Source organism: Telopea speciosissima, chromosome 3 (assembly GCF_018873765.1).
Source record: "Telopea speciosissima isolate NSW1024214 ecotype Mountain lineage chromosome 3, Tspe_v1, whole genome shotgun sequence".
Classification (NCBI taxonomy): Eukaryota; Viridiplantae; Streptophyta; class Magnoliopsida; order Proteales; family Proteaceae; genus Telopea; species Telopea speciosissima.
The window spans coordinates 62,361,887-62,386,324 of NC_057918.1; the positions used below are offsets into that span (position 1 = coordinate 62,361,887).

General features: G+C 38.5%; 1 protein-coding gene across 1 annotated transcript in view; it reads left to right on the forward strand.

Moving 5' to 3' along the window:
- The window catches only part of LOC122654352 (probable inactive ATP-dependent zinc metalloprotease FTSHI 3, chloroplastic), a 36,702-nt gene that overhangs the window by 1,165 nt on the left and 11,099 nt on the right, over positions 1-24,438 (forward strand). The window contains exons 2-3 of the mRNA XM_043848413.1: positions 19,439-19,762; positions 19,859-20,159. Coding sequence (XP_043704348.1) covers positions 19,439-19,762; positions 19,859-20,159 — 625 coding nt within the window. The remainder of the gene's footprint in view (positions 1-19,438; positions 19,763-19,858; positions 20,160-24,438) is intronic.

Consider the following 24,438-nt stretch of genomic DNA (forward strand, 5'->3'; position numbering starts at 1 on the left):
AAGGGTACCTCGCTCCCAAGTGGACTTTGTATGGAAATTTATGCTATGGATTCATCTTGGGACAGAAAATGAGGAAGGAGCAGAGAAATCTGTTCTGATTTCTTATGATTCTTACCACAGTTCAGCTGATTAGTGTAGTTCAAATTACCATGCTATAAGATTGTCAATAAACAATCCATAGGCTTAAGGATGTTCATTTTGGCACTATAACGAAGAATGAGGATTGAATCACACAAGGAGTATGATTTAGAATCTATAGATGGTTAACTTCTAGGGTTTACAGAAGCTAGGGTCTAGGAGGTTGATCGTAAGATGTAGCCCAAGGGAGTGAATTTTAATTGCAGCATTGATGCACGATAATTTGGAGGATACTGTGCAAGAGGACAAATAAAGCACACAGACAAAAGGCACCAAAACTTAAAGTGGTTTGGCAAATGCTTACATCCACTCTCCAGATTATTCTAGCCCTTTCATTAAGGTGTAGCTTTTATCAGTGCTAACCAAACTGTTGAGTCCCGCTTTTTGTCTGGGTGGGGAAGCACTTAGTTATTTTTCTGGCTGATGACCAAACCCAGATGTTTTACTCTGGCTCTCACCTAATCGATTTCCTGCTCCTAGGTGGGAATCACCCAGTTGTTCTTCTGGCAACAACCAAGCCACGGGGTGTTTCAAAGGTGCACACCTAACCTTTTAACTCACGTAGGAGTTCTTCTTGAGTTTTGCAACTCAAGGAATACAAGCCTCTCTATAGGCAGATATACTGATCAAAGCACAGATAAATGCGTCGTAGTAGGCGGATATGCAAAATTAAGATCAACTCCCTCAACCTACGACCCTTCTTAGATAATCATATATATAAATGTTTCTAAGGGCTTGTGAGAGAAGTAATGAGGCCCATATATATAGGCCAATCTATAACAGTCAGAAAACTAGCCAGTTCTGATTGTTGGACCTCGTCCAGTTGACCGTCAATATAGTCCAGTCTATGGTCAGCTAGCCGTTTATGACCATTATGTTCCAACGGCCCTTTTTGTAACTGGTACAGTTAATGGCTACATTTAGCTGGTCGTCCGTATGGGCAAACGGTCAATCCTGCACAGTCCTTGCATAAAACACTTGCTCTCGAGAAGAATTTTTTGACAGAGCAAGCTGTTGTCTGATCAACCGTACATAGGCACGGTCGTCTGTCTAGCAAGGGATGTCCAGTTGGATCGCCTGGTGCATAGGGCTGACTGGCTAGTCATCATCCAACTATTGCCGGTCAACCGTGGCTTGTAGCCGGTCGACCGCCCTCTCTGTTAAGTCACAACTGACTGTCAACTTAATCTCTGGAGAGATAGTTTGACTCCAATTCCTTGTGAGTGACTATATGACATATTATAAAGGGCCTCTAGGCTATTGGAGTTGATACATAGGATTACATCATGATCTACGAATGCAGATCCTAATCCTATGAACTTCTGAAGCTTTGGCCTTGATCACTTTGCCCCATTTATTGCAAGCTCCTTCCAAATCATTGGCATTCGTCAAATCTTGAATAATCATGCCTTGATGAAGCTTGTAAGTTGTGATCGCCAGCTTCTTTATTGCTCTTAAAAAGCTTGCTTGATAGTCCAATTTAGTACATGATTGATACTTGTATCTTCCATTGAAGCCATGAGCTTTTCTAGCAATGTATAATCTTTTCACGCACACAAATACATCAGTATTCGTAAGGATCATCTTGACCGTCTTTCAGGTCATTGCCTTAGTGTCCAGTTGTTAGGCTGATGCTTAGGTGTCTATATTTGATGTCACCAAAGCAAGTTGGAGTATTTGGGAAAATTACAATCTCCCAACATAGGATTCTAACAATCCAAGGTTTAAGTGAACTATGGTTTTGAGTAGTTATAATAAAATCATGGCTCTATATTTGTAGGCTAATTGGATAAAGGAAGGGTTTAATGGGATGGACATGGACTAGGTACCAAAGTTATTCAATATAAGTTTTGAGGAGCTGAAGGGATTGTATTAGTGTTTAATGGGTAGATGATCTTTTGGGCAAAAGGGTCTGGCTTAATGGAGAGAAAACCTAAGGTTCAAACCTTTATTGTGGAACACAGCGGCTGGCTGATGTATGCAAGGTTTAGTAGTGGATGACTAGAATAGGAAGGCTAGAGTTTGAGAGAACAAGAAGTATTTTGGGAAATTGAAAGTGGAGGTAGGTCTCATTTCTTACTGGTAGGAAGGCTAGAGTTTGAGAGAACAAGAAATGATTTTGGGATATTGAAAGGGGAGGTAGGTCTCATGTCTTACTGGTCTTTTATATTAAAAAAAAAAAAAGGAAATAGAAGAGCACAGGAGGAGACTGACTACTGCACTTCAGAAACCTACGTGCACTTTGGGCCCTAGCAATCTTTGAGATGGAACCCATTGTCACTGACCTGGAAAATGTATTGAGGAAGCAAGAGAGTAATCAGCCATTGCAAATCAGCCAGTGGGATTAAAGAGCTGCTTTTGCTGATTGTTTAAGATGTTCTAATATTCAACATGGTTCATATCCCTGTTTGGAGTCTAGGGCTTATAAGAGGGAAATGAGCTGTCTACTTTACAGAAGAAGATGATTTGTCGAAGGTAATCTCTTTGCAGATTGTAATGTAAGTAGGGATGGAGATGGAGTTTGTTAAAGTAGGTACTCACCCTGTTTCGACCCTAATGTTCAGTATGGAATCACCTTAATAAGGGTCGAGTATGGTATTTGGAAAGTGCAGGGTACGTGCCGGTTACCTTATAGAATTAGGGAGCCCCATGCATTCTGTCAGAGCTGGTTGGGTGTGATTCTGCAATATTTTAGAAGGGTCGGGTATGGTTTGATGTTACACATTCCTGAATCCAACTCTTGCCATCTCTAGATATAAGGGTTAAATGCAGAGAATTGGGGTTGCAAGGTCAAGTGCTCAGGGTATTAATGCGTTGGGACATAAAATGTTCTTCTTTGATCTTGAAGTATAAGTCAAAGTTTTGCTTAATCATTTTGCTTTACTAGCCAGTTATTCTATTTTGCTTCTACAAGTACTTGAAATGGAGTGTACATTGCTGTTCGATTTTTAGATGGAACCATCAATTGCACAGGTCTTTTTTTGCCTGCCTATATTTTTTAACCTTTCCAATGAGGACTGTATAAAGGCCATATAATTGTTTATTTAATGTTACTTAGCAATTGATGGCTCAAATTCCGAGGTACTTGAATAAACCTTGCTTGGATTTGAGCAGAGGTACATCTTGATAGTGATCACTTGATGAAAACTAGATTGGTCTAGAGCTGAAAGGAAGATATCAAAAGATGCTTTATTTAAAAAACGTTGTCATTGCTTGCATGAATTAAGGCTAATCAATGGGTATTTTCAGGGCCAGAAATAAAGGAAATGACATGAGCCGTTTTTTGGCTTCGCAGGAGTGCGCATCTGCGCACTTCCATTTTCTTCGCTAAATCAGAATTATCATCGAGAGTAAACTGAGTTGAAGCCTGAAGGTCATTTCAGAAGAGAATTCTTTGAAATATGAGAAAGTTACTGTTTATGCTTGGTGTATGTGAATCGTAAGACAGCAGAGAAAGATAGCCCTTAACATCTGGTAGAAAATGATGGTTGTTAAAATGTAGAGGAGGTGTAGTTGCACCAAAATGTGCATATTTTATTTTGGAAGAGTCTCGTCTCTTGGGGTTGGAGGGGAAAGATGACCAACATCAAGAAGCTGTGGTTAAGGATAGGTTGGCAGCTAGGAGTTGGGGATACAAAGATGGGGGAATTGATAAGGCTAGGTGACCTTGTACCAGAGCTTGGGTTGAGACAGGATGAGATAAAAGGAGGAGAATATTTCACGTTAATGTGGTTCATATCTATAGGTCATGAGTTGGTGGGTGGAACTGAGAAGAATGGTTGCCAAACTTCACATTAGTGTGGTTTGAATCTATGGGGAAGGAACTATAGGAGCAAAAGCATTAGCAAACAGTGGTCTCGCTTCTTTTCAAAACAGCTTGCCATTTCTTTTGTTCTTTTCCCACTTTTTTTTTAAAAAAATTATTTATTGTCTCAATTCCTTCTAGTCTAAGAATCACCTTACTTCTGGACTTAATGGGCAGTCCTAATTTATAAAACATTCAATGAAAAGGTAGTTTCCGATTGTATTTAAGGTCTTGCCCACCTCCTACCCCCGCCAAAACGAATAGCAATAATAAATAAATAAATAAAAGTAAGTTCCTTGTTACTTTTTGAAGTAAGAAGGTTCATCAATGCATAGGGTGTTTAAGGGTAACGCTTGACCCCCCGCTCTAGGTTGTTATCTTCATTTTAATAATAATAGGAATATGTGTATACACTTGTAGGAGTTTGAAGATTCCCACATAGTTTAATGGTAAAATCTATGATTCCAGATTTGAGTTGAATCCTGTCTTCAGCTTTTAACTTTTTAACAACTAACCACTGGCCATCTTACCTCCCCTGCTGGGACAATTCTAGGGTGAGAAGGGAGGGAAAAAGTTGAATTATATACTAGGAGTCTAGGACTAGTCTACAAGAATTCACATGACACCATTAAGGCATTACATCCATCAAAGCTTGAACAAAGTTTCAAATCAGCAGCAATCACAGTATTTTTAGTAAAATTTCCCAATGGAAATTGGAAAGAATTATGATGATATATTTGGTGCTTTTGTCCAGCAAAGTTCTTTTCTACTTTGAAATTTGAATGGAGGTTAATATAACATGAAATAATGACAATTAAAATGGACAAAGAGAATCCACCCTTTATTTTGAAAAACTAACACTGCATGAATAGGGAAAGAAAAATACAAACATTGAATCTCTAGTCAAGTAAAATGTCTACCTCCAAAATTCCTGTATCAACCCAAGGAAGACAACTTGAGTACTTCAAAATTCAGCAACATAAGTCATAAACAAACCAAGTTGCGTGCCATGGTTGGACTTATAGTTTTAAAGCGAACTGGATGTAGCACCTGAAAGGGTTCCAGTCCACTTTTTTGGGTTTAACAATTGGCTTTCTCCAAAATTGGTAAGGATGGGAACAGGGTGGGTGGTGGCTCTCAGGTAGGGTTTTAAAACCCGGAATCGGTCATTGGCGATTCCGATTCGGGTCAGATCGGAATCGGTTTGAATCGGGGTTCAATAACCCTAGAATCGGTCCTCAGATCCAAAACAGGGATTTTCTAGGGTTTTTGGGTGTGGATTGGTCGTGTTGGATCGGAGGAAATCGGGATCGGTTACGGCTGATTCCGATCCGAATCAGCCGATTCACCGATCCAATTCCCGATTCTTAAAACCCTGGTCTCAGGTATGCCTGGCCCAAATATTCCCTTTTATCACAGGGAATGGATAGGCATGCCCGAGTCCTTCCATTTTTATGAGTGGTGGCTTAAAAATTAATCTAAATGAATAATAATCTGGATTTAAATTATTTTATGATAACGTAAATATGTCAATTGGGAAATTGGTCTGGTTCGAGCATGCGATCAGACAGGCTAAGTGGTTTCTGGTGAACTAGGTGGATTCTGGCAGGGTAGATAGGCTGCCTTGAGAATTTCCCCCTCCCTCCTCAAAGCCAGGAATGGGATAGTGTGCCCCTTTCAATTTAACTTGGTTCAATTTCAACTAGGAATATCATGGTTTGAACTTTGACTTGGTTTGGTCCACAGGACCCAAATATGGATTTCTTGGTCACCATCTAAGCAATGATTTTCTGAAAAGGTCAGAGATTGATAGAACATATACGTAAAGAATTGCATTTGTTTTGCTGAATTTTAGACAGCTTATTTCTATAATAAAGTGGAGCATGTATTTATTCTGAAATCTTGAACTAACAATGTGTCTCTCTGTCTCTTGTTGTTGTAACAGAATATTGAGGCCTATTTAAGCCATAACTGTAAATTTTCTCTCATCCCCCCCAGGGGATGCCCAGAAAGGAAAATTTGTAGCACCTTGTTGATATTGAAGGAAAAATAAAAAAATGAAATTATATTAGAATATTCTCCATTATGTAAGAGTAGTTTCTCAATGAAGAGTAGTCTGAATTGTGAAGCATTTATAATTAGGTGGAGTCATGGAGTCAGATAGAACTATAAGATTTAATAGAATGCCAAATTAAAATATTTAGTGATGATGGATGGTTGATTGGGATTCTAGAATATGGCTTAATATGGTGAGATTTCACAGAGAGAGAGAAAGGTGCAGGGCTTTCTCCAGTTACCAGAGATGGGGATTTAACTAAAGCAGAAGTTGTATCTTTAGCAGGGTCGTAAAAGTTATAATTCATTATGTTTCTATTTGTTTGGGCAGTATCCCTGCAATATCATTGCATGGACATTTAAGTCATGAGTAACCGATGGAGTAAGATGCATCCTATTAACTTTATTTCAGGTCTTGGATCTGGCCAGAAATAGCAGTCCAATAGAAGTCAAAGTCAACACTTTTCAATGGATCTCCAATTTAGGATAGATATAGCTGCCCATTGGTAGATACAACAACAACAACAACAACAACAACAACAACAACTCAGCCTTATCCCAACTAAATGGGGTTGGCTACATGGATCCTTTCCCAACAAAGTAAGGAAAACTGAGGTCCTCACAAAAGGAAAGGAAAGTAAGAGAAATGAAGAATAGGGTAGATGAGAAAATAGTGAAGCAAATTGCTTCACTCTTCATCGTGACATATAGAAGGACCCAATAATTAAATAAATAAATAAATAAATAAACATAAAATAAGAAAAAATAAGAAAATTTAGAAATGAAAAATGAAAGATGAAAGCAAGAGGAAATAGGATAGCCCAGGCAGTCAGGAAAATCTCAGCTATATGCTTCATTTGCTTGATAACTTTTATGTAGATTCATCTTCAACAGTGGCCCATGCAAGAGGGGAACAAACCAACAACATTCATGGAAGAAACCCTAGTTTTTTTCTTCATATAGTTACGAACTAGGGTAGTAGGGTTCCATAAAATAGATATGACAACTTAGGTTTCCGCAAACCACAAGAAAAAAGTCCGAAAGAACTTTCAAAACAGATAAAAGTAGTAGGGATTGATTAGACTGGCTTTGATACCATGTAATAGTATAAGAACCAGGAAACCAATATTGTGGGGTAGATACAAACCCCACAATATCACAACAATCTAATGGAAGGATAATAACCAGCAGTCAAATATTTCAATTCTGAAATCACAAACCCAGATTTTGGGAGATTTCAGTTAACAGAAAATCAAGGTGTCATATGGACACCAAACTCTGGGCGAAGGACCCTAGTGGATGGGCAAAACCCTAAAAAAATGAGTGTGGCTAGGGTATGGGGACAGCAATAAACATCAGAAAATTAATACCATGTAGAGAAGAAACCCAAGGAATCACTGCTGCAGGTAATATGCTTCATGTGCTTGATAACTTTGATGTAGATTCATCTTCAACAGTGGTCCATGCAAGAGGGGAACAAACCAAAAACATTCATTGGAGAAACCCTAGTTTTTTTCTTCATATAGTTACCAACTAGGGTAGTAGGGTTCCATAATATAGATATGACAACTTAGGTTTCCGCAAACCACAAGAAAAAAGCCCTAAAGGACTTTCAAAACAGATAATAAGGTAGTAGGGACTGATTAGACTGGCTTTGATACCATGTAATAGTATAAGAACCAGGAAACCAATATTGACAAGAGAAAGGAGGATGAAGAAGAGGGGGAAGAAGAAAGAAAGAGAAAAGAGAGAGAGAAAGCACGATGGGAGAGGAAAGAGGGGAACCCTAGAGCTCACAGTTGGATTCGGAATAAGCCTACCATGTGCCTAGGTCCACATACTTGTAACTCCATAAGTTGTAAATTACAAGTAGGGACAACTTAACATAATTACACATAAACCCAACCAAAAATAAAGACATAACAGAAAACCCCCTACGCATACTATTTAACAAACTTCATTGCTCTGATGTCATCGAAGCTTGATTATGATCTTCCAATTTGCGAAGCGTGCTTGGCGACTTCATCTACTTGCTTGGCCTTGCCTTCCATGCAACTTCTTGATGCTTGAGAGGATACCAATTGACATTTCATACTCAGGTTTTTTCATCAACAAACACAAGTTAGTAATCACCAAAAATATAGTCAATATACTGTCTCAACATTCTTTCCCTTTTTGGTGATGAAAAACTAGTGTGTATAAAAGCTACATGCTCCCCCACAACCTATGCCATATTAGAGACACTTGATGAAATGATATCAATTGTAAACGTAAGTAACTAATAGGCTAGGTAGTTCACATCAAGCATTTAACCAACCATGTCCTACTTTACCAAGCGTAGGGAATAACCAAATGTGTCATGCATAAACAAATGAAATAGAGTAACTACATTTCTCCCCCTATATAAATCAAAGCAACCACATCAGAATCGTATCCAATATATATCTCCCCCACACTTTTCCGGCACATTTTTTTCCCTTTGTCATCAACAAAAAGAAAATCATGATGAAAAAGATGAAAAGGATGAAAAGGATATACAACATTAAAGCATAGGATATGTTAAAAATGGCAAGGAATCATTCATTCCATAGGCAAGGAAAAATGAATATAAACCATAACATATTGATTTCATTAACCTCCATTTAAAACAAAAGAAAAAAAGACTCTAGTATAAGATATAGGCATTAAGTAATCCAAAGACTAAAAGAAAACTGACTCTGAAAAGAAAAATAGAGAAAGAGAAAAAATACAAATAAGACACTGATACTGCTAATCGTACTAACAGCAAGGAAGACATATAGAAGGAACAAGAGAGAAATACACAAAAAAATTCAATTGAGGGATTCATTTCATTGAGGAGGGAAGAGAAGTTAGAGTAAGAGTGGATGGGATCATGGGAGTAGAAGAGGTAGATGGAGGAAAGAAAAGATTGACTTGATGTCACAAAGACATAATGAGATATCCATCTCAATGAAGAGGAAGGAAATGAAAGAATCAAGAATACAGTTCGTCATACTTTTGGGACTCAATCCCCGGCAGATTCAGTTGACCGATTAGTTAGGGGGGTCGACCTACTATAAAGAATACTCTATCAAAAGTATGAAGAATGGGAAGATGAGGATAGATGATTAGAGGAAAGAGAATCTAAAGACTAGTGTAGAGACACAAAACAGAATCCTAATTAGTATAGATTACTAACAAGGATACAAAGGAAAATAAAACGTAAGAGAGACTAAAGAATTAAACAAAACAAACATAAATGAAACAATAAAGACTAAAGAGAAAGATAGACAAGCGAGAAATCAAAAATAACATCTCAAGTCCACGAAGGATGTCATAGAGTTTCTTGAAAACTCAGATCAAAGCCTTCTATAGTCCAATTAAGTCCAACGGAATAGAGCACAATAGACTTTGATTCCAAAGTACTCATTCGAACTAATAAGGCAAACGATGTTGCTACTAGATAAACCATAAGACTCACAATGTCAAGTCTCATTAGTATTTTCCATTAGATTCTATGTCTAGCAAAATCAGCCTCCCAACTAAATGTAGTATCACTAGGAAACCATCGTTCATGAATGTGCCTTTCCAAAGTCACGACCTATAGACATTCCTTTGGCACAAATACTATCAATAAGCATATTGTTGGGTCTACTAAACAGTCAAGGGTAGAAGACTAGAGATCACATCTCTTGATGCTAACTCATCCATCAAAATATTTTGTCAAAGTAAGCTTGGATGAGGGACTCAAGAAGACAAAACACCAAAAGAAAAAAGTTTTGAAAAACAACACAAAGAGAATAACACCAGCACAAAGACATGCTAGAAACACAAGGCAAACCATACAATTATTAATGTAAAGTCCTAAGAATTAACTAAGAATAAAACATGCATAAATGAGCTAGTCAAACACATAAAAGAGAAGGAAAGTGGAAACAAAATCCTAGACATTCTAAACAAGCACACACAAGACACAAGATTCCAATTAGTACAAACATACTAACTACTAAATAACACAAGAACTACACAAGGAAAAAGAACTAAAAACACACAAGCATTGCACAACAGAATTTTTAAAAATACATAAAAAGATTTTTCCAATTTAACATCAATCTCTAATCATGCTTTTTCATATAAATAGATTTAAGCATGCATGATTGTATGTTTAAGAGTGAGGAAATATTTTGCCCCTTTGTAGCAATTCTTACCAATAAAGCTCATCCCATCCTACGGTAATCCTCATGCTTAGCAACCTCTAAAAGAGGGATGTCCAAAGCCCTTTTCAACACAATGAGCTATATTGGTACTCAACATAAACTTCATTAATAACTTCATGGCATTGAAATCTACATAATTTAGTATAGGGAGTATTAAGAAATAAATATCTCAACTAATACTCATGGCTAGTCCCGAATTAGTCAAGACATAGTCGAGACCTATAAATAATTGAAGTTCTGAGAGTTTGATTCAAACCATCGAAGATAAACATAAATAAAGCCAACAGTTTGAGGGACTAAGGATCATCATACCTTACAACATGTAATCCAATTAACTAGGTATTAGTTCAAGACTCAAATCAAAACTAAGATAAGCTAGGGTGGTGCCACCCAAGCTCTTTAACTATTTAGAAACAAGGGATGAGTAAAATTTTAGAAAACAAACAGATAGAAGAACTAAAAGACATAGAAACACAAACAAGAGCAAGTAACAAAATAAACACTAAGTACTAGAACAAGAAAAGATAAAAACATACATGCTTGCATACAAAACAGAAAACTAACATAAGCAAGCAAGCATAGAATAAAATGTTAAAGCTTAGGTGTGATTGGTGAAACCCTAACACCAACCTTTTTCCACTTTGAGCAAGTTGAACATTTTGATTTAAAGAAAATACAGGCTTAAAGTTTACCTGATCAACTTTATACCTTTGCCTTTTTCTCTTCTTGTTTTACTAAGTGGAAGCTAACTTCTTTTTCCTCATTGGTTTTCTCAAGTACTTGTCATCTTTCACCTTTGTTTGCTTTGGTACTTGTTGAGTCCTGAACATATAAACATATATATGCACACTTTGGTACCCATTTCAACTTGAGTCCATTTTGGTTAGTTTTAAGGGGACATTGAAATTTAATGTGTCCCTTCCTTCCATACCCATAAATATAAAGTAGAAGATAAGGATGCTGAAAAATAAGATACCTTTCTAATGGATTTAATAGGACTATCTACATTAGCATGCAATCTTCATTAGTGAGCTTTTTAGGTGATCCATTTAAATCATCAACTTTTGAGCTCAAGGTTTCATTGGTCTTTATGAGAGAATCGTTTGCATTTGATAGAGGGAATTTTTTTTAACACTTCATTTTCCAAACAAACATATTCAAATGTATTATTTTGCTCTTCAAAGACATTCAATAATTCCTCGTGAGAGGGATTATCATTCTCCTTCTCTTTGCCTTGGTAGGACTTAATTTCATCTTTAAGTACATCCAAAGAAAAGACTAAGCTATCAATTTCTATACTAAAATTTGAGCTTTCCTATTTGAGAGGCCATTGTCATTTGATAGCAAGGAGTTTTTCTTCTTGAGGGAAAGAAATTTAGAAGAAAGCTACTCATTTAATAATTGCTAAAAGCATATTGTAATTCTTCATGTGAAGAAGTACTTACCTCACAAGCTTCTTCATTTGTCATTAAGATGCATCCCCAAACCTTGTTGTTTCCATTTGCTCTTTGGTGTATTACTTCCTTGATTAGTAGAATTGGGCTCTGATACCAAACCTTGTTGTTGTTGTTGTTGCCATTTGCTCTCTAGAGTGTTATGTCCTTGATGAAGAGAACCAGGCTCCGATACCAAATGTGGACCGGTAGGCAACCCAAGAGAGGTGGTGAATTGGGTATGGCGGAATAGAATAGCAAATTAAAACTTAACTACCCAAATCAAGAGATGAATGCAATGTTTCAAGGCAATGCAAGATACTTTTGGGAGAATGGGGAAAGAGACAGTGATTGTGGTTCAGCCTCTTGTTTATACCACCTAGTGATACCCATACATTTAAACTTTTCACTATGTGATCAATTTCCAAATGGCATTGATCAAGCCCTCTCTTCTCGGGCTCACAATTAGCCCAAATTTGTTTCTCCGGGCTCACACTCAATCCCAAATGTTTCTCCGGACTCACACTCAAACCCAAGTAGCTTTCGGGACTACTACTCGCAACCCTTACAACATTGGAGATTCCCCAATCTCCTAACATAACCTCTTTAAAGAGATTTTGAGTGTTTCTACTCAATTGCAACAAATGGCTCAATAGCTGATTTACAATGAAAGTACTAAACCTTAAAAAGGTAAAATATGCAAGTTGAAAGCGCAAGACTATTATTCACAAAAACCTTTTAAACCAAGACTAAAAGATGTGCAAAATGTGTGCAAGAGTATTGGTTGAAACTCCCCTAAACCTCTCTTAAATAGAGGAGAAGGAATGACCAAAATATGTGGCAAAAAGAGTCTCAAATGGCTCTATTTTGGCAGAGCCGGTTGATTGTGTTGGATAACCTAGAGGGGGGGGGGTGAATAGGTTATCTTAGTGGAATTTATATCTTTTTTTAAATTTTTTCTTAAATTAACAAGATATATAAAGGAATGCGAATTAAAATAAAAGAGACATAAGCATTTACAGTTGTTCGACTCAACCTTGAGTCTACATCAACTCCTCTCAACCTTGAGAGGGTTCCACTAAACTTTTCCCTTTCAGTACAGTAGCTGAGGAAAACACCTTTACAAATCTTTTTACAGGAAGAGGATCCTTCAATCTTTTAAGGATGAGAGAATCCCTTACACAACCTAAGTACAGTCTAGGAAAGTGTAAGAACAACCTTACTCATCTAGAATCTACCCAACTTAAGAGTAAGAAAACAATTAACAAAAAAGAATAGAAAAGAAATGTTACCTAGGTAAGAAGTGTCCCAACTTACTTCTTGCAATGCAAATATGAGTGCAATGATGTTTGACCTTTTTGAGCTTCTCCCTTGAAGTGAATAAGGTCTTGAGCAATGAAGTCAACCTAGAATGATTAAGAATTCTTCTTGACTTGTAATGATGACACAAAGAGCTTGAATTGACTTTTTCACCTCACAATAAAGTATTCTTTTGGACTGTAGTGATGGTGAAAAGGTCTGACATGTTTGGTATTTATAGGCATCATTTAATGCTCAAAAACCATATGTCAAAATAGCTCTAACAGCTATAAAACGGCTAGTTTTTTGCTCAACCGGTCGACTGCTAGGATTTGTTGGTCGACCGCTAAATATGAATGTTGTGGGAAAATTGAGCCGTTGGAATTGAATTGGTCTTGCCGGTTGATGGCCGGTCGACCAGTTGTCCGACCGTTTGGTCTTGGGTGACCGGTTTGACTGGTGGTTGAAACTGGTTGGCTTCTGTTTCCAGTGGTCGAAAATGCTCTGTGTGCCGGTCGACCGGTGGATTGACCACTTGTCTGTTTTGTGCATTTTGGCTGTCTGTCTCTGATATTTCTTTTTCACTTAATGTCCCATCTATTGTTAAGGTCTATAAGTCCTATAAAATACCTCCTAGAGTCTCTAATGATATATGTGTGTATGGGATGCAATTTTATTAGTTTTTATGCAATACACCATGTAGAAATAATTCTAGATATGCATGAACAGCTTTGTAATCTTCCAGAATTCTCTCGATTCTTCATCCTTCAAGCTTTTATCAACTTTGATAACTTTCCTTGGAGATTGCATCTAGTCTTAACTTTGCACCTTGATGTTCTTCAATCTTCAAGCTTCTTTCATCCTTCTATGTCTTTGTGTTTCATCATGCTTCTTTGCTTTGCATAAGACATTAGTATCACATTCCGGCTCGGTTTATAAGGGCCAAGTGTGACTGGATGTCTCTCACATCCAACCAACCCACCAGGATCGCAAGTGTTGTACTCTATTCGCAACCATATTCACAAATACAGAATTTAAATGCAGCGGAAGCAATTAAATATATGAATAAGACAGTAAATAAGGAAGAACTAGTGATAACAGCTATATATATATATATTCAAGTGAAATTGAGTTACATTGGAAGTTCACAAAAGTAACCCAAAACCCAAAAAGACTTATCTGCAGTAGTCTATACAAAAGTATTATACAAAAAGGAAAAGAAAAAAGTAGCCTGTCAGCCAGGCGGCTCAAGAGAAAGCACAGTCGTCACATGAGCACGTAGCATCGTGCTCCACCAAGTGAGGAGTGTCAACTCCGTGAGCTGAAGGAGCGTCTTGTGTAGAGGAGACTCCCACAAAAGTACCAAAGACAGTAGAATCATCTGAAAAATAAGGTTAACCACAGGGGTGAGCTCCACTGAGCCCAGTAAGGAAATGCATGCAAACATATCACAACAGTCCATGATGAATGTCCTAAGTAAGTATGCTCCTAACATGGATACTAAGTCGCATGAGGTATAAGTACTACTGTAATAGAATACTAACCTCGGTCTCGGAAACACATAACCAGACGTCGGTCACCCCAGCGAAAGCATTCTACTACGGTGGAGACCCGGCAGCTGAGGCATCATACATCTGACGCTAACGGACCCCCAGTGACTAACCCTACTGTTTGTTCCCACAGCGGAGTACACACGCTAACATGAGACAGTGAATGACATTCCGGAATCATCCCTTCGGACCTACCACAGGTTATCCAACACCTCTTCCCCTTTTGGTAAGGGACGTAGTACTGAGTAATGAAGCATCCTAACCCAATGCAGTCTAGTCATAATGGTATATGTATGTACAGATCAATTGTAAAGTAACAGTGCATCATTAACATCAATTGTATAGTATCAAGTAATATCAATGCAATGTAGTATGCCAATGCAACCTAATTCACATGCAGTCTAGTGCAAAGAATTAAAGCTAGAAAACTACATGATCTGAACAGTAATAATGATGCATGGCATGACATACTAAACAAATAGTAATTAAGACAACAAACACACATAAATTAAGTCAAATTCCCTTACCTGACGTATCTAACTAGCCTAGGTAATAATGCTCTAGTAATCAGGCAAGAACAATGAAGAACAGGCCAAAAGTAGTCCTAAAACAATGGAAATATCAAGTATTAGGGTCAGGAGACAGGCTAAGGTCCAACCAAGGTTCAAGGGGCAATTTGGTCCAAAATGACAGAATCGGATTCATGGTTCAGACCAACCGGTCGACCGGTTCAAAGCCTCATCTGCATCCGATTGGTAAGTCAGAATTGGGGGTTTTGCTTGTAACCCCCAGATCCTGACATGCATGGGTCCAATTTGGTGTTTTAACCCTATTCTAAGATGGGTCAATTCAATTAGGGGTCCAATTTCATAATTTGGTTTTTAAATATGGGAATTTTTATTAATTACTTTCAATTACCCATTTAGGGTTCATGAACTAGGCAATTCAGCCAAGAGTTGGGTTCCTAAGATAGAGATTTCAGGTCACAGCCACATCTGAACCATTAATTGGTTCAAAACAGGGTTAATTTAAGCATAATTTGGTTAAATAAGCTTAGGGAACTAAGCTTTAATGGCAGATTTCAGTTAGGCATGGTCTAGGCTTAAATTTAGAGAAAGAGAAGATGGGAACAACAAGAGTTTCAAGGCTTACCTATGTACAGCAGTAAGAACAGTGTATAACAGCTTGGAGTTGTGCAGCAAAGTGTGCAATTGAACTCCACAGCTCCAATTTCAGGTAGAAGATCAAAGCCCCAAGTCTAAGCCTTCTCTTCCCTTCTTCTTCTTCTCCTCTCTATTCTTCTCTAGGCTGGATCGGTTTTGCCCTCTTTAGTTTATGATTTGTGATTTATGAATAGTGAAATAACTTATATATATATATATATATATAATTGTTAACTAAGGCTTGTTTGCCTAATTAAAGCTAGAATCAGTTTTAGAATTTAGTTCTTAAATCTGATTTTATCTAGAATTTCGTACCTATTTAGCTTATTCTAATTATATAATGATGTCATATGACATCAGGGGTAATCCGGGTTCGGGTAACTACTGGAAATAGGATTCCCCACTAGGGATGTGGGTCCCACAGAGATAATTAACCAAACTGCCCCTATAAACTCTAATTGGTCGTACAATACATTATAAAATACAAGTAATTTCATACTTACATGACTTTAATTGATGGAGAGATTCTGCATGCTGTCCAGGCAGCAGATCAGACACAGATAGCTTAGGTGCGGGGTTCCATCGGGGTCCTCTGACTCCAGAAGGGCAAGTTGGGATGAATCCCTGGAATCCTCCATAGGTGTGTCGAGTGATTGATCCACATCCTCGACTGATGCAGTCCACAGCATCGAAGCAACCATGGACTCAGAACTGGAACTTGAAATCACACAAGTTTCAAAGTTTAAATTTATTGCGGTTTTCACACTCCACCCTCCTTATTAGAATTTCGTCCTCGAAATTGACGTACCTGGGAGATCGAAGAGATAAGGATATCTCCCTTTCATCAAGTCTTCTCTTTCCCAAGATGCTTCAACTCCAGAGTGGTTACTCCACCTGACTTTAATAAAAGAGATAGTTCGATTCCTCAGGTTATGCTCCTTTGTATCAACAATCTCCTCGGGCACCTCTTCATAGGTCAGATCAGCAATAAGTTCAGCTGGTTGCTGAGGTAGTAGATGTGTCGAATCAGGGATGTATTGTCTCAGCATAGAGACATGGAATACATCATGTACACCGGCAAGTGATGGGGCAATGCAAGCTGATAGACCACTGCACCAACTCTGGCTATAATCTCATACGGGCCGATGTATCTAGGACTCAACTTCCCTCTCTTCCCAAATCCCACAACACCTTTGATTGGGGATACCTTCAGGAATGCTTTCTCACCAACTTTGAACTGTATATGCTGCCTTCTTCTATCTGTATAGGTCTTCTGTCTGGATTATGCAGCCTTGATCTTCTCTCTTATCAAATCAACTTTTTCACAAGTCTTTTGAATCAATTCAGGGCCTAATATACGTCGCTCTCCAACTTCATCCTAGTACAGCGGAGTGCGACATGTCTTGCCGTATAGGGCTTTGAATGGAGCCATCTCAATAGATGCATGGTTGCTATTATTATAAGCAAATTCTATCAAAGATAGATGTTCATCCCAGCTGCCAGTCATCTCAAGCACACAAGCCCTGAGCATATCTTCTAAAGTTTGAATTGTCCTCTCTGATTGCCCATCTGTCTCAGGATGATGTGCTGAACTATGGTTCAACTCAGTACCCATAGCTTTCTGTAGACTCTTCCAAAACCTAGAAGTAAATCTGGGATCTCTGTCAGACACAATGTTCACTGGTACTCCATGTAATCTGATAATGTTATCCACATAAAGCTTAGCCAATTGATCAATAGAGTAGGTAATCTTCATTGGAATAAAATGGGTTGTTTTGGTCAATCTGTCTACAATTACCCAGATTGTATCCATTTCCTTCCTAGTGCGAGGAAGGCCAGTGACAAAGTCCATAGTGATATTTTCCCATTTCCACTCTGGAATAGCAAGGGGTTGCAGAAGCCCCTGTGGTCGGTGTCTGATAGCCTTTACTTGCTGACAAGTAGAGCATTTAGAAACATATGCTGCTACATCACATTTCATTCCACGCCACCACAAGTACTGTTTCAAGTCTCGATACATTTTTGTACTACCTGGATGTATAGAGAAAGAGGATTGATGGGCCTCTTGTAAGATCAAATTCTTCAATTGACTATCAGCAGGGACACATAGTCTATCCCTGAACATCAGAACTCCATCAGTTGTCACTGTGAAGTCTGCATCCTTCTGTGTCCCAGTCCTGACACTACACACAATGCCTTGAAACTCTGCACCATATGAATGCTAACTCAGAAAGCTACAACTTTTATGTTTTGAGCTTTGGCCAATTACCACTGCCCGATCACCTTAATTTCCATTGAACCTACAGGTTGTGAAGGAACAGGGTTCTGGACAGCACTGGTCTGGGGTAACAGTAACACAGACCGGCTTCAGGCTGGTAGACTGGGACAGCGACCGAATCAACTTTTTAGGCCTGCAATGCCTTCTTTGGCATTTGACCTCCCATAGGTGTTTGGTCAACATGGCTAGTCAAATATACCAATATAACTCCAAAGGATGTTCCCCTATGGTCATAGGCAAAGTCAACCAACTAAAATTAAACCATTAAGTCATGTTTGGGCACTTATGAGGCTAAGTCCTATGTGTCTAAGAGCTATGAGAATCACAATACAACTTAGGAAAATAAAATGCATTAAAACTTGAAACTAATTCCCAAGTCTTCAATGCCGATGATGAATGTCTTTGAAGATGTCCTAGCCACTTAAGCTTTGAGGCATTTTCCCCTTGGTCTTACTGTAGTGAAGCTTGATCTTCAAGTAGGCTTCTCAACTTCATGCCATTGATTTCATCCAAGCTTGATTATAATCTTTCAATTTGTGAAGCTTGCTTGGTGATTTCATTCACTTGCTTGGGCTTGCCTTTGACGCAAATTCTTGATGCTTTAGAGGATACCAATTGAACTTTCATTTCTAGGCTTTTTCATCAAAAAACACAAGTTAGTAATCACCAAAAGCATAGTCAATCTAATGTCTCAACAGATATCTTATGAGGCAGATCTGATTATGTGGTACACTGGTAGTAGTATCAAAATAAAACACGAACCATAAAAATTACTATGAACCTTTGACCCTTGCTGTTTCTAAACATACTATGGGCCTATGGCGGTATGACCACACCTCCAGTCAGTCCACAAGCTTTGTGCCTGAGACGCAGCTAACTCTTATATCCACATTGATGATTTGACTAAGGAGCTTTCTGTGAGTATGCAACGTCAATAAAAGGGAATGTCATGAGGTAGATCTGATTGTGTTTTATAGGGGTATAGTATGTATTCGAAATATCTAATGACCCTTCATTAAAATTATCTTTGTTCTCCGCAAAATTTAAACATCTTAGTTTCACAATTACCTGAATGGCCTGGAGTACATTGAATTCATAAAGTAGAAAGAGTCAAAACTTATAAGTATTTATTTAAATTACTGAAAGTATATTCACCTGATCTATCATAATCAGTTCAGTATTTTTCATCACACTATTGTGATTAGTGGCTTCAGTACAAGATATAGTAATATCAATTATCCCAGGATCACTAAAATTTTATACATTGTAGATTCTTTCTAAGGATGGCAGTTTCTTGCTAGTCACTAAAATCTTAATTTTTCCATTCTTTTCCCTTAAATATTCAAGATATTTTCGAAATCAAAATGAACAAATGTAATTTTATGTCATGAATAAGCATGTTGTTTTGTACCTTCTTACATGTTTGCACCCAAAATAAATAACGATTTTTTTTTCCTATTGTAAATTCCTCCTTTTCTTTGTGTCTTTAACTCTTTGTAGATAGTTTTGTGTCTGCAAGGGGCTATCAACTACAGCAAATTGGGAGCAAAGTTACCCAGAGGTGTCCTGCTTGTAGGGCCACCAGGAACAGGGAAAACATTACTTGCCCGTGCGGTGGCTGGAGAAGCAGGGGTGCCATTTTTTACAGTTTCTGCAAGTGAATTTGTAGAATTATTTGTTGGAAGAGGAGCTGCACGCATTAGAGACCTTTTCAACATGGCAAGGAAATGTTCACCGTCAATAATATTTATTGATGAGCTTGATGCAGTGGGAGGAAAGCGTGGTCGTAGCTTTAACGACGAACGGGACCAAACTTTAAACCAGGCAACTTTCTGCCCTAGTTATAATAATTCTCTTATAAATGATAATGTTTGGCAATTCATTTACAAATTTGACTGGGAAAAATTGTCCCCTTTGCAGCTGCTGACAGAGATGGATGGATTTGAATCAGACATGAAAGTCATTGTTATTGCGGCAACTAATAGACCAGAAGCACTAGATCCGGCTCTCTGTCGTCCTGGTCGCTTTTCACGAAAATTATATGTGGGGGAACCAGATGAAGATGGGAGGAAAAAGATTCTGGCTATACATTTGAGGGAAGTTCCTTTGGAGGAAGACTCTGATCTTATTTGCTGTTTGGTGGCATCTCTTACTGAAGGATTTGTAGGTGCTGATCTAGCAAACATTGTCAATGAAGCTGCTCTGCTTACTGCTCGCAGAGGTGAGTTGGAAGGTTTATTTAATATTTTCGTATATTCAAGTTGTTACCTAATTACTAGGGCTAGTGGTAGGAGAGAGCAAAGAATTCTGGTCAAAGTCACTTGTAGTCAGATCGATAATCCTAGCGGATACATGGTCTGCATGGAAGGATTTGCAACTTGAAACTGGTCAGCATCACTTGAAATTTTTGGCTTTGAGAAGAAAAAGTTGGCTATCTAGATTCTCTTGCACAAACTTTCTCAATCCTCCCTGGCAATGTTAAGACATGTTCTGCTTGGCCATAATTATTCAACAACCAATCACCAATGTTTTTGAAATCCATTCCAGGTGATGTTTTTGGGTTGACCAGGTGACCTTATACTAATACAATCTAATGACTCGGCTGGTTTTCCAGACATTGCTTCCCTCTCCCCCCACCCCCAAAAAGAATCCATAACTACTTTAAATCACTTTTTTGTCCCCCAAAATCAGTCAAAACCACCTCCTCATCCCCAGAAATGTCATTACCTCCAATTAGCACCCAAACTGTATTTTCTCCTTTCAAAACACTTTTCCCCCCTAAAGATAATATGTTATGTGCAGCTTTTATGCACACCAATCCTTCAGATTATTTTTATACTTATTCCATTTTACTTCTGCTAGGTTCCCAAACGGGTTTGGGTCGTTCCAAGGTAGTGCACCTGCATCACTCAGCCTTATCCCAACTAAGCTAAATAGATTCTTGCCCTTCAATCAGCTCTATTCGAGGTCATACTTGATACAAGGCCTAAGCTATGCATGTCTTTCCTCACCACTTCTCCTAAGCTCATTTTAGGCTTGCCCCTTGATTCTTATAGTTCCTTCAATCTGAATCAAATCACTCCTCCATATTGGGGCATCCAAATGCCTTAGTTGAACATGGCCATGCCACCTTAAATGACTTTTTCATAGCTTATCATGTATCGGAGCTACTCCCAAATCAGCTCTAATATGGTCATTCCTTACTTTATCCTTCTTAGTTTTGCCACTCATCCATGTCAACATCCTCATCTCCGCTACACTGAGTTTATCTATATGGTGCTTTCTAAATGCTCAACATTCCGTACCATACATCGTAGCCGATCGTATGACTATCCTATAAAATTTTCCTTTTTAAGTTTTAAAGGAATACGTTGATCATGCAACACTTCGGATGCACCTCTTCACTTCATCCATCCTATTTTAATTCTTTGTGAAACATCATCCTCTATATCACCTTCTTTATTTATGATTGAACCTAGATACTTAAAATAATCACTTTGTGGATTCTCCTTCTCATCAATTTTCATCACCTGCTTATCCGTTCTAGTGTAACCAAAATTACTGATGCAGATTTATCACCAAACTGGGCTTCTTTCCTTGGGAATAAGTCTAGGGTTGGCTTATATCCATGTTGGGCCTTTGGTCCTATGGGTTTTCAATATAATAGATTACTTTTATGGACCTAAAGTAGGGGCAATTAGGTTGCATAGGGGATTAGCTTCTATACGTAGTTTATTTTCATGTTTTAGTGTTTTAAATTGAACCGGTCCAAAACTAGTTTGAACCAATGGTTCAATTTAAGTGACTTGAGTCACCTTTCTTTTCTTTATTTTAGTTATAAGTTGGGTCCACACCTCTCCACGAATTTGAGAGAGGTTGTGATGTGTAATTAAAGTCGGCTAGGAGCTTCTACACTCCTAGTCTGCTTAGGAATTGGGCCTATGGCCACTATAAATAAACAATTCGGTGAGGGGGGGTTATTCTCACCCCTGAATTTTGAAAATCTCTCTCTTTTTGAGCTGCTGCTCTGCAACTTGTTCTTCATTTCTGAAGATTGTTTTGTGTAGATCAAGACTGGTGGGATTGGTGTTTGATCCAATCGACACCTTGCGGTGTGAAGCCCGGGTGGTTCTATTGAAGCTCTTTTCAAGTTTTCTGTCCAAGATCTGATTTTTGTTCAAGTTTCTCCAACAACAAGCTACTGCCAATAATTTCTGCAGCTGCAAGTTTTGAAGCATCCCCATCCCCACATTTCTTTTCCTAATCCTCTACATCCCCAACCCTAGCATCCCCTTTTTTATTTCCAATTTCCCACAACCCTAAATTACCCATAGACCTAACCAGCCATCACAATCACCTCAAACTTGGATCGAGTACTCCTCTGCCCTATTGGGAAACTCGATCCTAGCTTTAGCCTCATCCACCCACTAAAACCCTAATTCCCCTCATCTCTTTTAATTCTCCAAAAAACCCAACTTCTGCCTAGACTAAACCCACCATCAAAACCTCACCATAAGCTGGCCAAGTGTCCCTCTCACTCCTAGGAAAACTCGATCCAAAGCCCTTCCCAAATTCCCATCATAAACCCTAGATTCCCCTATTTTACTCTTTTCAAAAACCCGAAACCCTAACCCTACATTGTTGTTAATTCAAATCAACATACTTCCCTCCATCAAAACATCTCAGGACCCTCAATGTTAGATTCCCCTACTTCAACTTGACATAACCCATACATCAAAGCCTAACCCTAACCCTAACCCTAATTTCACCAAAAACCCTATTTTGACCTAGGCGATTCACTTGTTCATAACAGATCCTGGTTGATTGGGTCCTAGCTGGTCTCCTACCAATCTAGGATTACATTAGTTACACACCATATACTCCGTCTTTGTTCAACGTATCTTAAAACCTTTTGATTCCAAGGTTGATCTCCATAACTCCAACTTGGCGTTAATCCATGATTTTTGTCTCATCCACCAAAACAATATCATCAGCAAAAAGCATACACCAAGGAACCTCATCTTGAATGTCTCTGGTTAACTCATCCATGATAAACGCAAACAAAATAAGGGCTTAAAGCTAATCCTTGATGTAACCTAATTGTAATTGAGAATTCACTACCTTGACCCCCCACGGTTCTTACGCTTGTCACTGCACCATCATACATATCTTTAATTATGTCTACATATTTACTTGAAACACTTCTCTTCTCTAGTACATGCCAGGTTAACTCTCTAGGGACTCTGTCATAAGCTTGTTCTAGGTTAATAAAGACATAGGAGTTTTAAGTCAGTTTATGGAGACACCTAAGCAAGCACACTGGGAGGCAGCCTGCTGAATTTTGCGATATCTTAAGGGTGGTCCAAGAAAGGATCTTATATACGACCAAATAAGCATATTAAGTATTGACCTTGTTAAGGAAGTATGGGTTAGAGAGCATGATGGGGCTAACTACTCTTCTCAAGTTACTAAAAAGAAACCTGGCGATAGGGCAAAGCAGCCTGACAAACCTTCTAAATCACGTAGATGATTATAAAGTCTTTCTTCTGGAATATCAGAGGAGCAGGGAAGGTCATTGGTAAAAGAGCCTTAAGTACACTTTTGAAAGAGAATTCTCCAGACCTGGTGTGCTTGGCTGAGCCAAAAATAGAGGTGAATAAATTTCCACTATTCTATTTCAATAGAAGGGGCTATGTGGCTGATGTTATCTGCAACTCAAGGAGGGTTACGGTCCCAAACCTCTGGGTCATATGGAAGATTCAGTTGTAGCATCCTGTGATTGTTGCGGAATCTGATCAACATATCACAGTTTCAGTTAGTTGGCTGGAGCAGAGTCTGTAGGTATCATTCGTTCATGCTAGTTGCTTTCGGGCCAAGAGGCGTGAGTTGTGGCTCGATCTCGCTGCTGTCTCCCTCAATCCCTTTCCCCGGTTGGTTGTTGGTGATTTTAATGCCACTCTGGCATCCAACGAAAAACGAGTCTTGGCAGATTTAATCTGGGTTCAGTGGCGGACTTCCAAGCTATGGTTGATTCTTTTTTTTTTTTTTTAATTGAAATGCCCTCTTAGGGTCGATCTTTCACTTGGACAAACAACAGGAGATTGGGAAATGTGACTGCTACACTTGGCAGTTGCTCTTAGCTAGTTCTCCAACGGATAGCATCAGATCATGCTCAACGTATCTTAAAACCTTTTGATTCCAAGGTTGATCTCCATAACTCCAACTTGGCGTTAATCCATGATTTTTGTCTCATCCACCAAAACAATATCATCAGCAAAAAGCATACACCAAGGAACCTCATCTTGAATGTCTCTGGTTAACTCATCCATGATAAACGCAAACAAAATAAGGGCTTAAAGCTGATCCTTGATGTAACCTAATTGTAATTGAGAATTCACTACCTTGACCCCCCACGGTTCTTACGCTTGTCACTGCACCATCATACATATCTTTAATTATGTCTACATATTTACTTGAAACACTTCTCTTCTCTAGTACAT